The sequence below is a fragment of the Tympanuchus pallidicinctus genome, unplaced genomic scaffold (assembly GCF_026119805.1).
Source record: "Tympanuchus pallidicinctus isolate F22 unplaced genomic scaffold, pur_lepc_1.0 scaffold1, whole genome shotgun sequence".
NCBI lineage: Eukaryota > Metazoa > Chordata > Aves > Galliformes > Phasianidae > Tympanuchus > Tympanuchus pallidicinctus.
In genome coordinates, this window is record NW_026294618.1 from 29,887,136 (window position 1) to 29,902,427 (window position 15,292).

The window sequence follows — 15,292 nt, forward strand, 5'->3', positions numbered from 1 at the left end:
CGATGGAAAGGCATCCCTCCATCTGTGCAAAGACACAGAGGACACCACAGGGCACCATGTTTTGCAGTCCTAATTGAGTTGGTGCTGGGAACTCTGGCACGAGGTTCATCACGTGGGGCCTGCTGTCATGAGAACCAAATACACCTTCTACTTCTGTGTGCAGGTAGATACACTGGGCACAAGCTGTCAACCCTTGGGGAATCTTACTTCCATTCTTTAGAGAAATAAAGAACATCAGCTTGAATACTTTGATATTTAAGGGCAACTAAGCTGGTGAGGATTCTGGAGCACAAGTCTCACAGAGAGCAGCTGAGGGAACTGGGAGGCTCAGAAAAAGACCTTATTGCTCTCCACAGTCACCTGGAAGGATGTTGTGCCAAGGAGTTCGGTAGCTTCTTCTTCCAGGCAATAGCAATAGGATGAGAGTTAACGTTGCCTATTAGGAAGAATTTTTTTATCAGGAAGAGTGGATTGAACTGCATTGGAACATGCTGCCCAGGGAAGTGGTGAAGTCACTGTTCCTGGAGGTGTTTAAGGAAAGGGTAAATGTGGTGCTTGGGGACTCGGTTTAGTGGGTGATACTGGTGGTAGGCAAATGGTTGTACTAGATGATCTGAGAGGTCTTTTCCAACATTAGTGATTCTGTGATTCTGTTATATCTCTGTTTTACTTTATTGCCTGTAAGCTAAGGTCTTGGTTGAATATTATTGCATAGGTTTATGCTAAGGCAAATTCATTTAAATCCAAGCAAGTACAACCTACAAAGTTCACACTCATGAATTTTTACACTAAGGTGCTGTGCAATATAGTGCACTTCAGATTGATTTGTGTGCATTCGTAAGAAAAACAGATACAGAACAAAAATTACTAACAAAAATATACATTCATAGTGATCCTTCTTAGTGTGTGGGAAGGTAATCTAATTTATTAGGTCTTCATTTTGGCAGCTGCGTTGGTGGTATAGTGGTGAGCATAGCTGCCTTCCAAGCAGTTGACCCGGGTTCGATTCCCGGCCAACGCATACCAAATTTTTGCAGGCAGTGTTCTCTTCAATCCTTCTACTTGGAAAACGGGTATCCAGGCAGACAAAGAACAGACCAGTTGAATGAATTGAATGGATGCATGATTGATGTCATGCCCAGGGCTTTGGGTTCTGTGATCTTGGACAAACCTTAAGCAGGATAGGACACAACTGACCAGGAGGGGTAGAAATATAGTTGGCAGCAAGCTGGTACGGCTCATCACCAGGATTTTAAACCAGATTTGGTGGGGATGTACTGCTGAGTAACAGAGAAGACTCAGGGAACACTGGCACTTTAGAAAGCAGGGGGGAGAACCTTGGATTTGCCCCAGAAGTTTTTGGGAGGGCTCTGCCCACAAGGTAACGTGGCCAAAAGCCCAGCTGAAGTGCCTCTGTATCAATGTACAACGTGGGAAATAAGCAAGAGGAATTGCACTATGGTGAAATTGGAAAACTACTATCTTATTGCTATCACGGAACCATGGTGGGACGAATCACATAACTGGAATGCCATGACTGAGGGCTATGAGCTTTTTAGAAGGCATAGGTGAGGTAGGAGGGGTGGGAAGAAGTGGAGTAGAAGTGCAAGGAGCTGCCTCTGAGAAACAGTCATAAACAAGTTGAGAGCTTGTGGGTTAAAGTTAGAGACTGGACTAATAAAGGGCATCTGGTGGTCAAGATCTACTACAGGCCACCTGATTGAGGCCCCCTTCTTGCTTCATCTGCAAGAGACATCATGCTCACAGGCTCTCATTCTGGTAGGGAAATTTGCTGATGACACCAAGCTGAGTGGTGCAGTTTACACAATAGAAGGGAGGAACCTGGACAAGCTCTAAAGGCAGGAAGATGAGAACCTAATGAGGTTCAGCAAGGCCAAGTGCATGGTGTTACACTTGGGTTGAGGCAATACCAGATAAGAGTACAGACTGGGAGAACTCATTGAGAGCATCCTTGCAGAGAAAGACTTGAGGGCGCTGATGGACAAAAAGCTGATTTCAAGCATATTAAATCCACACAAATATTACAAAAATGACTGTACTGTAATTAATCTAAAAGGCCATCAATTGGCATTTACTTTTTAATTGTATTTCATTAACTCTCCCTGAACGATCTTCTTCTGGCTCTTACTCTATCACATTGTCTTCTTATTTCTAGGAAAATGATGCTCTTTAAAATAAAATCTAAAGAAATAAAACTTCATGCTGTTATAACCACTAATACAGAGAGTAGTCAATTAAGGCAAATAAAAGTGTCAAACAGATTAATTCAGTCAGCCAATCTACATAGGTATAAACAAGCATTACGTGTAAAGCATTCAACATAGAACTAAATGTTGCTGTTCAGAGAAAAGAGCTAAAACTGAGCATTTTCACAGTAGAAAGTGGAGTGTTCAGGGCAGTAACCTCCATTTTCTATTTCTACCATCTTTTCTACATTACAGATTGTTCTACAAAACAGAAAATTTTATCTCCTCTTTGTGTCCAACTGTTTTTCACAATGAGGCAAATGGAAAGCACAGTGTAGAAGAGTCTTTTTCTAGAAGTCAAAGTATGTCAGATTTTTTAATAGAAGTCGTATCTTATCACCTGTATTTATACTAAAATAGGGCTTTGAAACCCCTATAGGCAATTACAGTATTTTAAAGGAAACGCAGATCATTCACTGATTTTCCATTGCTCAAAAGTTACTGCTCTCTGAGGTCCAAAGTGGCTTCTGCTTTGTCTTATCGTGAAAGCACTTCATGATTACTTCCTTTTTAACGGTAATGACTGTAGAAGTTCATCCCATTTTTAATCTACATTATTATATTTCTTCCTGAGTGCCCCCAGAGTATCAGCCAATTATGTGGCTAATGCACTTCCTTAATTTGTTTTAGATGCAAATCCAGATTTGGTAATGTGCAAAATGGCCAGGAACATAAATACAGAAGATGAAATACACCTGTCAGAGCAGCCTTTGCATTTGTGAACTTGACTGACTGGATGCCTTAGTGAAATACTTTGCTGCCTGCAAAATACCAGAAGAGAATATATTATTCTATCTGCATAAAACAGCATTGTTAATGCCATAGTGTATGTCAGCAATGATCTTTTGTGACCAAGGTTGCTATTATTCTTTAGAGTGCTGCAGTTCATTATCATACATTAAAATCTAAATGATTTCAAGTACACCACGACTGTATTAATGCTTTAAACAAATCTTTATTTTTTAAAAGCTTAAAAACTTAATGCATTTGCGAAGCCGTAAATGTCTGTGTATTTGTTTAGGGATCATAAAACAACAGAGGACAGCTTATGCATACACTCATACTGAATCAGCTTTATATTAAAATCCAGACAAGGAAAAATACTTTATTCCTTGATTGGGACTTTTCAAATCCAGACTCAACTTTGAAGTATGACTGTACTTAGATTTTACCCATATTAAAAGTTCACGTCAGGCTTGTCAGTGTCACTTTCAAATACAGGGCAGTTTCATTCCAGGTGAACTCATGGATAGTTCTTGATTCACAGGTGGTGTTTTGAAAATAGGAGATTTGGGGTCAGTACTACATTCATTCTACTGCACCGCAAATTGAAATGTGGCACACGCTTAAACATGCTCTGAATTTATTATTCTATGAAAGCTGGAATATTGAACTCACTCTAAAATACTGCTTATAGACACAGCTATGCTTATTGGCACACATTATCAGATGTAAAAAAACAAAAACAAAAAAACAAAAAAAAAACAAAAAAACACCACAAGCCTTCTTAACAAACTTGGTGCACCAGCTGAAGCTTTGGTGTAGTGAAAAGCTATACCAGGAAGTGAGTTTTGCAAGCAGAAACAGCATTTGTTTTGTTTAGATTATCCAGTAGCTCCCTTGCATGTCAGCTAACTCTTCCCAGTGCAGATCAGCTCCACAAAACTCCATCCAGGCCCAGATTGTCCTGGTTCTCTAGAATTTCAGTACTAAGTGCAGAGCTCATATCAAGAAGAGCCAACAGCTCCCATGGTTGGCAAGCAAACCAAACCACAAAGATCAAATTGACTACATACTGCTGCATTATTCCAGCTTCAAAGGTAACTGGCCTACTCTTCTCAGTAGGACACTGAGTTAATGCACTTTTTCTGGCATCCCACATTGCATCTCCTGCAAGCAATACTGTTTTCTCTTCTAAAAAACAGTTTATCCCAGTAGCATCTACAATTTAAATAAGTAGCATTTTAAATATGTGCCAATGACTTGATTAAAAACAATTAATTATGAACTGTATAAGAAAAAAACTCACCCCACAAGGGTTTTATCCAGCTTTACGTGTAGTTCATTCAAACATCATTTTAAGTATAGCTGCCACAGAGCTCTCTGGGTGCTATTTGAAAAGCTGCCAGTGTAAAATGCACAGTTCACCACATGGCATCTCATTTATACAGTTCCATTAGTCTTGCACTGAACAATCTGATCATGTCAAGCAAATGTATCTGCCAGTGCAGTGAGAGTTACAGGTTAGAAACAATGATGTCATTAAGCACTTGGTGACAGATCCCTCTTTGTATCACAAACAATATTAGAACCAGTTTTACTACGCACATCACTGTGAGACCGCAGTGGAAAGCAGTCAGAAAAATTAACTTCCAAAGCTGTACATTCTGTCCCTACACACAAAGACACACAAATACTGCCAACTTTAGAAAATTAATTTAAAATTGAAACACTTGATTACATTTGCATAGTTGTGAAAATTTATTAGTTACAGTGTAATGAAAATCAACTTTTTTTTTTTTGGTACAGGCGTAAGTAAAAACATACATTATATAGAAAAAAATCACAGCTTTAAAAACTGGCTTACATCGTCTAAAATGAGTAAATCTAGTTGTATTTCAAGGCATTGGACTTTATACTTAATTTTATGCCAAACCATCACACAGTGCAAGACATATTCTGCAATAGTAGAAATTCCATACAGCAGTCATCAGAGTATTTAGTCTCACAGAATCGAATGGTAGCAAAAAATTGCGCCGAGTATTTTTCCATTTAAACAGAAAATACTGTTGAAATTATTTTTTCATTTCTTTACATTCTCTCCTCTACAAAAATATCAAATTGCAAATTTTAACAGTGTATTCTACAAACAAATGCACCACGGACAACAGGAATTGGAACTTTGGGACAGTTACTTTACAAAGTGTATTTAAAAAAATAAATTATATGGCAAACAAAATCAAGCACGTGCCTCAGGCTTCGCAAATAAAAGTGAAATTCAGCTGGCAGAAAGACTGCTTCTCTCCCTCTGGCTGTATCAAAATACCGTTCTTAAAGCTCTACCAAGAATACATAAAATCTAATGGAAGCAGTAAATACTCCCATGAATAATCAGTAGCACAAGTGACCCTGGTGTTGATGGTAGAGGGCTTCTACAGTGATCCGTCCAACTGGTAAGGAGGGTAGTGCACACAGAGAGAATACTGGGGTGCTGGTAGCTCATCTAGAGCTCATGCGTAACTGGTGAATGATGACACTCTCTAAAAGAAAAGAGAGCAAAACATTTGGTTTTATGAAATTGGAAATAAATTACAAGTTACTATCATGAAGAACAATTACATTAGCAAAGTGGTTTTTTTTTTCAGGAAATACCTTGCAGCCTTTCTCTAACGTCACTGTCTGATAAAAAATGCTCTGTTTAAATGCTGCAATGGGAAACCTAACTAGTACCGTGCTTGGGCTCTGGAGCCCTTGGCTCCCACTTCACTGTCAAATCCATCACTTGGAAAAAAAGAATAATACAGCTGAATAAATTGAACCACAGGAACACTAAGGCTCAGCCCCACACCTGAATCCTGTGGAGGACAATTTGAAGTTGGGTATCTTGAATCCTATCTGAGCAAAATCATCAAAAACCTGCTGGCGATTCTGAAGTGGGGTTAAGAAAGAGGTACGTGGTCATTTGTTTTTATCTGAATTTTCCTTAGAATCTGATGCTGCTTTTATTCACCAAGTCTGCGGAATTTTGCTATTGCCTGGAATATAAATTCCAGCCATAGTATGCAAAAGGAAGTATTTGCCTTGTCTTTGAAAGGCCCAATTTAATTTTGTCCTGAGTGTAACACAAGAGCTCTCTGATTAATTTCAGGTTCTTTTGAAATGCTGGCTCACAGCTTGGCCTTCAGCTTTTCTGTTTAAGTACACTGCTCCAACAGGCAATTTTTAATAGAAGAATTTAGCTATCAGCCAATGACATTATCTCTGAAAATAGGTATTTTGCACACTTCAAATAATATAACTGCACTGATGCTAACTAGAAGTACAGTAACATGTTTTCATAAATACTCATTTTTTAATTGAAATGTTGTTGGTTTTTTAAGATTCTTTCCTCTCTTAATAGCCTGAAGATTTTTCAAACAGTATGCAGCCCAAGAAATTGTACTAACCGTGCCATTATCCCCTTAGACATTTCTGTTGACTTTGTCTGCTAATACCTGAAAGGTGTTTAAATAAGTTACATTAAAAGAAAGGTCACTGCTTTTTGTGTACTCGTTCTGCCAGAATGTTGCCACTAGATGGCAGGTTCCAGTTAGGTTTTTTATGTGTGTTGACCGAGAAAAGCACAGCTACGGCAACATCCAAGGAAATAAGGTGTGGCAAATGAAGTAATAGATTTTCCTACATGAAAGCATTTCATTTTTATATAATTTACATTCAGAAATGATTTTCAGGCATATGTGTGTGCTTATTCTCAGAAATTTGAGCAATGAATATTAAAGAACAGCAAACTATGGCAAGAAAAAATTACAGGCAGAGCTGTTCTCTAACTTCATGCTCTTGAGGAATATTATGCAAAAAGCTGCATTTAATATCAGATTATAACGTCGAATGAAACCTCCCATTCGTGTCAATGGAAGTCACGTGAATTCTATAGGAAACACTTTTTCTTAATAATCAATTTCTTCATAGTTTAATAACAAAATTCTAAAAACTAAATGGACTGTAGAAAATATCATCTTCCTTGCGAATGCTCAATACTGAATGAACAGCAAAAATGCAGTGGGTTTCTGAGTCAGCTGTCCTGCAGACTAAATATAATGATTTTTTTAAAAGTCAGAAAAATATTTAAAAAAATATCTTCCAGTTCTAGTATTTACTTGTTCATTTCTTTCTCACACTCATTTATATGCATGGACCAGGTTGTTTGTTTTTGTTTTTGTTTTTTTCCTAACAATTTATTTTGCATTAAATTGTTACATATAATATGTATATGTATGCATTATTACACAGAGTCATAGAGAGGTATGGGTTGGAAAGGACATTTAAGACCATTTAGTTCCAACCCTCTGCTATAGGCAGGGACACCTCCCTCTAGACCAGGTTGCTCAAACTACTACATACTACATACTACATACTACATACTGTAGTTACTAGAAGAGGTATTCAAACAGTTATTAAACCAAAACTACAGTAGGGTAGATTTTGTCACAGTTCTGTAGGAGTAACCTCTGTAGGAATATGGTATCTGTAGGATATAATTACATACATTTTTTAGGTCTGAATATTTCAAGGAGCTATCAATTCACTTAAATGCAACTGAAGTTATTTTAATGACAGGAAAAGAGAACAAAGATACATAATAAAAAGGATCAATCTGATTTCCATCTCCCCAGTGTAAGCTGGAATATCTCAGAGAAACACAGCATTAGCAACTGGACTATCAAAAATACCAACTCTCATAATGAAGCACATTTTAATGTATGTTTAATGTATGCATGTAAGTTTAATTTTTTCTTACAATATATACAAACAAAAAACATCAAATGATACAGAAAGTTGTGCATCCAAGTGACAAAACTGAATCATCTGTCAGTATTTCTATTTTTATAATCCTGTTGAAAAAGAGTTTTTAAAGTGAGGAACCATTCATACCTGAATGATTTGTACCTGAACGATTTGTACCTGAATTTCAGAGCTGACAGCTCTGAATTTGAAAGTAGTTAATCCTCACTGCATCTTCCAAAAAGCTTTGTAAGGGCAGCATAGGTAGTAATGGAGATCAAAAGTTAACATCTTCAGTGAGAAATGTTGGATAGAGGTCTGTCAGAGTATGCTCAGTCAGAATTAAGGGAAAGAAGGTAACTCACACTGATGAAGGGGAGAAAAATATTCCCCTAAATGAAAACAAGTTCAAAAGATGAGCTCATAGAATCTTCTGTCAGCAAACTGCAGGTTTCAAACAGATACAATGAAGTTGGCCATTGATAGGAACATATAATTGGTCTGAAAATTGTCTTGACTGCTGCAGATTATGCCAAGCACCTGAAACACCACAGGTAGATTGCTTCTTTAAAGACATGACTTTCAGCTTCTGATCAGAATCACAAAATGTTCATGTAAATATTGAACATGTTTTAGAACACGTAGCACATTTCAAGCAGTAACATGATTTGGCATCTAACTGGCATAAATCAGCATATTCATGTGACTTCTGAGAGTACTCAAATGCAACTAATTGCTATGGTGATGTGTATTCTATGGGCATATTAAGAAGAGTAACAAAAGTGTTTTGTGCTTTTTGAGGAACCACATTAGTGGGCGTCACAAAAGGGAAAAAAAAAGTGGGCAAAATAAATAAGAATCTCTGTTTTTCTTCTACTGTTTACTTAGTATGTTTAACAATATGAGAAAGCTCCTCTAAACATTATAGATGAAGTTCTGTGCTCCCTCATTTTCAGTCATACTTTGACTGAAAGAGCAAACATTGCTCTGCTCATGACCACATTAGCAATACTCATCCAGTAACAGCATTCAGGTGACAGGATCTAATCTTGAAAATGCAGCAGAAAACTTTGTTGCGGGTCTAGAACCAAAATCTCACACATCAGTGCATGCTGATCTGTATCTTGCCATGAATGCATTGGCACCTCTCCTGTTCTCCTGTCACTCTACCGAAGCCTTATGGGCTGGGTATGTCTATGTCAGCCAGAACAAATAATTTCTCCACTTCTTATTGAAGCATAACCAAAATAAAAATGTTCATCTGTTCCTAGTGAGTCTGAACTTCGACCTTTTTAGCACTAGCATGGGTACAAGGGAAAAAGCTGATGTCAGAATTTAGGTGCATGCTAACCTTTTTTTATGTTGCAAGTATGGATGTAGATTAGTTAACATCTATTACTGACTTATTTTCTGATTTAAAGGGATGAGGACAGAGATTGCAGCAAGAGATGTTCAGATTAGATACGGTATGTTGAGCAGGAATGCAGAGTACAGTGCTGTAACTTCTGAATCCCGCCGTTCCTCTGTGCATTAGGTGTCTTGCTAAGCCTTGCCAGAAGCTCCTTCCTCTTTTTGGCACTCACAAAGCAGCAGCCATCTCATGAAAAGAGTAGCAGATCAGGCCCTTTCTCTCAATATCCTGAAAATAGTTGAAGTACTTAAAAGTCAGTGAAAGAAATGGAAATTTTCATTTGCACAGATAGTCCATGTTAAGAGCAGTATTTCGTAATGTGGGCGCTATGGGTTGAGATTTTGCTTGTGTCTGATGGGATTCAAATCTGTACTTCCTCTCTTTCAAACAGCACTGTATTTATCATTGTTATTCTGACTGCATTTTGCTATTGAAACTGTTCCACTTCACTGAAAAAATCAATACAGGGAAAAAGGAAAGGGAGAGAAAGAATGAGCATCAGTAATTCCTGGTGATCACCTGGGCAGAGGAAGCTGGTTTCCTGCACCGTAACCCAGTCATGGTAAAATACGCATAAAGAAGCCCCGTAAATAAAGGCCCGATTAATTTCCTATGGATTTATGTCTGACAGTTTGATTCTTTGGTGCCTAGTAAAATCTGAGGTCTGAAAAAAGCTTGTCCTTGTGGCATTTCTGACATCACTCTCTTGTGTTTGTTCTTTGATGTTGCTTGAAGGTGAGCTCATGCTGCATTCTTTCACACAGCGGGGTTCTGCTAAGGTCTTGCTCCTCTTCTCAGTCACCCTTTTCATTAAACGCGAAGAACTTCTTATTCTGGGGACCTCTGTTGCTTTGTCAGGTTTGGCCGAAACTGGTGGATGTATTCAATGTCATTCATTGACAGAGGACAGATGGAGGGATGGATAAACACAGACATTTCATCTTAGAAGCCTTCTTTTCACAGAAGGCCAGGCTTAAAAGCAGCCTTTGGATCAGGGACCTGAATCTAGGGGAACTTCCCCCGTACTTCAATATCCTGATCACTCAACCACTCTTTTGTTTCTGCTCAATGAATACTGAACTCCTCCATGCAGAACAGCACAGCCTTTACAGAAGGGAACGAGAATGCCATCGTCAGTCTCTCAGCTGTCAGTGCTTGCTGAATTTGGTGGAGCTGATTGGAATTACCTCAGGAACTGCTGAGAAGAGGGTCCTGACTCATGCCTTTGAAGGACAGGTTCAATCAAAAGCTTGTTAAAATAAGTACACTACTACATATCCCTGTGGTATGTGATCTATTAGGAGACATTAATGATTCTACAACCACTTTAAAACAGCTACTGGTTTCCCACACCTTCTCCCTTTCTTTTTCTGGCCCAAGAGCTTGCATCTAGGCTAGGTTAAAATTAGACTTCTTGTCTGTTGCTAGATTCCTTTTAGTTCAGATCAGTTCTCCAGGCAAGTTGAAACACTTGTGACAACTCATGGGTCAACCAGATGGAAGTCAGTATTATCTCGGGTTGGAATTGCCAAGGACAAGACTACAACTTCTGACTCTGGTGGTTGGTTATGTCCTGACTTTGAATGACCATGAAATTGTGGCTTTATTGTTGATTTTATGTCCTGAAAGGACATGAATACCTAGAATCTGGATTTCAGTTAGGTTCGGAGATTGCGCTTCTAGGTGGGCCACAACACTGGTAGGCAAGAGCAGCAGCAGAACTTCAGGTAGATCTTCAGCATGTCTCTGGTGCTCAGACAATACAAGGAAAGCTGGGAGCTCAACTGGACCATTATGGACTCTATTTAGATTTGGTTGTCTAAATCACCCTTGGAGCTGACTTACTGAAAAGAGAACCTTACTGTAGTCACTAAAAGTAGTCCTCAGATTCAGAAGAAATTCAAATAAAATAAAGACAGTTAAGTTTCAACTTTGAAGACTTCTGATCTACAGGCTTTCCTTTTTTAAAAAATAATAATAAAAGTATCATTATCTTACATTCTTTCTGCCTTTACAAAACAAGAATCTCAGCTCAGTCAAAACATGTTAAAAATGCTGAATACAACAAAATATATATCTATAGCTAACAGTCAAACTAGTTGCCTGATTCCAACTCTTCAATTCTGCTGGGTTGGCTATGGAGCAAAAGTTCTTTTTTTTTTTTTTTTTTTTTTTTTTGTTCCCAGGAAAAATAACAGCATTCTTGGTCTGACCTGTCTGGAATTTCTCAAATCTGTCTCATACAATCCTTCTGACTCTATAGAGCAGTTCCTAGCTTGTGTCTGCAGTACTGGTTCGGCTGTGCTAATTTGTGTGTGTCTTGGATTTCAGGTACTGTAAGTCTGGCTTATTTCTTCAGGTGAATTAGTTTCTCAGATCTTAGGCAAAACAAACCATTTTTTCAACCACAGGCACACTTAGAACATTGCCCTGGGTAAGGCAATGTTAAGTTAACTGAGGAATAGCTCGTTTCTTTGAAAAAAGGATATGAAAAGGAAGGCTTAAGCCAGCTGTAGTTCATCACTGTAACCACATTAGCTTGGGGCTCATGTTTGCAGTATTATTTAAATGATTGTTTTGAACTAAAGATTTGTTTGAGTGCCAGTGTTTAGAGGGTCTATCCAGCTAAAAGCTCTTAATAAGTTTTCTTCAAACATCTGCTTAAAAGTCTCTGTTACAAATAGAACAGTAAGATCTCAGTAACCATTTACTGTCAAACTGAGGCTTTTAACCTATAACAATTAGTTGAGAGGGTCTGATGCACTTCTGGAATGGTAACTCATATCGCTTGATAATTCCAGTTTCCAAGTTTTATCTGAAATAGTGAGAATTGAGTGCTATGAAAAATTTGAATCTGATTTCCAGGTGCCATAGGAAACAGAGCCTTAAAATTAGCAGGTACTGAAGGTGCTGCACAGATGGAGAAAAGGAAGTCTATTTCTTTTTCTATTTGACAGCAGCTTTCGTATCACAGACAAAATGTCCTTCATGTTAATAATAAAATGTCAGCCGTATTCTGGGACAATGGCCATATCTGGATCTTAAATTGGAGAGCACTGCAAAGTGCAGACTGAAGATTAAGCACTGTTTGGATTGAATATAATTTTGTCGACCTTTTGTGGCAGATTCTTCCATCAAATTTCTTCTCTCAGACAGAAAGCTATTTAATATTTCACACACTGGTGCATTTTCCTTTCCGTGAATTGTATTTATTATTTATTGGTAGTCTTCCTGCTTTTCCTTCTGAAAGCTATTCCTAACCAGTCCTTTACAGCTTTCTGTGGTGGTTGAGGTAAACAAGCTTTAAAACCAAAATTTATCAGTCTGCTCAGTTTCTTTTTTTTGCAACTTTCTTCTGTGCAAATTGATTACTTTAAAGGAAATGCCCTTTAATAACTTTAGTGTTATTAAATAAATCACTGTAACAATCATCAGTATCCACACCATTTCCATGCTGGAACAATTCCTTAAAACATGCTTAAAAATGCAAACATACAAATGAAGAAACCAAAAAGAGAGAAGAAGAAAGATGAATCTCCATGTTACTCTGAGGCAGTCTGTACTTAACACAAAATACTTCAAACAAATGAGAACTGACCATAAAGGAGATCATAGAGACCTTTTGTCTTTCCCTGACCATACCTGAACTATCTCTTCAGGTAGCAACTGCTACCATCAACAATCTGTGTTGACACTCCCTCTAACAAATAAGGATGCTTGACAGCTCAAGTTTATCTACAGAGCACAAGTCCATCTAACAAGAAAAACTGCAAGTCCAGTGATGTCAACTAAATAGCTTCATAGATTTTCATGGTTTTTGGAGCATGCACAAATGGACTGTATTGACTGTAGTCAGATCAATGTTTCTCTAAGGTTTTTTTTTTTAAGACTAAACACCTTTAGGCCTACTTCCTTCATCTAACCCCAGAGCTGGCAGTCTAAGCCACAGAAGAGAGACTCAGCTGCAAGCACTAACTACAAGTGTATTAAAGTTCTGGAAGAAATACATAGCTGTTTAGTGCTGCTGCTGCCTAAATTAAATCCCCATTCCCCTGAATTTTGTCACTGCCTTGAAAAAGAAGCTCACAGGTGAGAAAAGCTGATCTACAGGAGAAATTCCTAGATACAAGGCTGGTCACAACCTGTGGTCCCTTCTTTCTGCCTCTGCTGTATGTGAGACACTAGCTTTTATTGAAATAAAAGCTCAGGTCCCTAGGTAACACAGCATCTAAAAAATGTGGTTATAAGCAGGTGCTCCACACAGAAGCCAGGACAGAAAGTGATTTGTTATGATGGAAGACAGTTATTTAAAAGTGATCTTCCTTCCGTCTATTAAAAAGTTACCAAGTCAAGCATTAAGAATTCCTAGGCTGGATTAATAACTTGGTGAAGTTGCCCATTCTCACTTCCCAGGCTGAATGTATTCCTGATGTACACTGCCTTTTCGATGGCTCTTTTCCTCCTTCAATAAGAAAACAAAAGGATGTTGTTACTCAAGTAGTCATCACACACACTCATTAGTTGGTTGTGAGTGATAGGTGAAGGGCTTCGTTAGTATGGACAATCATGACCAACTCCACAGACAGGGGGCTGTAGTTCATGGTAGCAGTAACAGCTGCAGAACATACCCCCTGAACCTGCCATCAGCCCTGACCCCCGCCCAGGGAGCCAGAGCCACTGGCTGAAGATTTCTTCAGTTCTATTTTCATAGACTGAGTCTCGGCACGAGGCTCGAATTTTGTCACATTTCCTGCTCCTGAGGCTGCCACTACTGGCTTTCCTGCTTTCATACCTTTTGACACGGGAATACGGGTGGGTGTAGGTCTCAGGGATGACCCATCCTGTGCTGTCTGCAAAAGAGTCACACAGAGAGAGAAATGACATGAACTGAGGACTTCCTCTTCTCACATATTCTCATATATTACACTTTTTACAGTTTCTTCATTTACTACTCAAGAAACAATGTCCTAAATCATGCCTATCAGCAAATGAACGTTCACATTTGAAATGTATCTGCAGCAAATACTACTAGAGCAGGGCCAAAGGTAGAAAATCAGAGTTAAACTAGTCTTCCAGAGCGGGGGACCAGCATTTTAGATCAAGATGTCATAAGGATGAGAATCCCTGCAAATCTCTGATTCTGCAGCACACCACAATGCAGGGCTCTGAGCCAAGGCCAAGCTGTCAGACAGGCACAAGACTAGCATCACACGCGCACACTGATGAGCACAGGCCCTCAAAATAGAATAGCCACATGAGGCTAATTTGCTAATTGCCATATTTTCAGAGCTGGGACAAACTCTCTCAGTCACATAAATAAAATTGAACTTTGCTTCCCCTAGTTCAGTGGGCCATGGCTGGGGCTGGTTGTTTCTGCACTGGGAAGTACAGGGGTAGGAGAAAGCAAATAGGGTCAAAACAGAGCCAAGATTTGGATTTCCCTTTCCTGTTGCTGTAGGAGAAAGGATGTGGGAAAGAATTCTCCTTCGGGAGTCACAGCCACAGCTTGCTGACCTCTGGCAAAGGCAAAGCTTGCCAGGGCTACCTCAAGGCAGGGCAGACAAAGCCATTCTACCAGCTCAGTCTTGGCAACAACCTCCCTAGCACTCTTATACTCAAGTTTGTGGACTTCAGAAGAATAAACCAGAGCTCAAAATAATTTCAATGTTTCTTTACTCTGGAGAGAAGCCAGCTGAGGACCCAGTCCCCTGCCTGGAGCTGGCAGATCTAACACCACGCCAGCCACAGACCTGTGCCCAGCCAGAGTTCCAGTCACAGGCCATGAGGCCTCCTACAGCTCTAGGAATGGCAACCCATATCCATGTTTAGGCAACTAAATTTCACTCTGTAAAGATACAAGGAGCACTAGGACGGGACAAAAAGATTCAAAGAAGATAACACATCTTTTCTGTCCAAATAATGTTGGCCAGAACTGGAAGCTACCCCTTACAGACCATGATCTAAAAGAAATACTTGTAATTATGACAGTTCCGAGAGAAAAATGTCTTTTAGCTTCTGCAGCATGCAATATAGAGACAAATGTTAACAGTGAAAACTTGTGCATCTCTTTTGCAAGTCAAGTTTGTCTTTTTAATTTTTCAGATAATCAATA

The 15,292-nt window shown here is 38.9% G+C and overlaps 1 protein-coding gene and 1 non-coding gene across 8 annotated transcripts in view; one reads left to right on the top strand and one right to left on the bottom strand.

Moving 5' to 3' along the window:
• The first annotated feature begins 949 nt into the window (after positions 1 to 949).
• TRNAG-UCC (transfer RNA glycine (anticodon UCC)) lies at positions 950 to 1,021 on the top strand. Its single transcript has one exon. It is a non-coding gene; the product is annotated as a tRNA-Gly (tRNA).
• Positions 1,022 to 3,202: 2,181 nt separating this feature from the next.
• Positions 3,203 to 15,292, bottom strand: part of FILIP1 (filamin A interacting protein 1) — a 105,817-nt gene continuing 93,727 nt past the window's right edge. For 4 of the 7 annotated variants that reach the window (XM_052678888.1, XM_052678897.1, XM_052678936.1 and 1 more), the window contains 2 exons: positions 13,809 to 14,030; positions 3,203 to 5,527 (listed from right to left, as the gene is read on the bottom strand). In XM_052678888.1, coding sequence (XP_052534848.1) covers positions 13,824 to 14,030 — 207 coding nt within the window. In that variant the 3' untranslated portion in view covers positions 3,203 to 5,527; positions 13,809 to 13,823. Of the gene's footprint in view, positions 5,528 to 13,524; positions 13,643 to 13,808; positions 14,031 to 15,292 lie in introns of all 7 variants that reach the window. The other 3 variants (XM_052678905.1, XM_052678914.1, XM_052678924.1) reach the window with 3 other exon arrangements.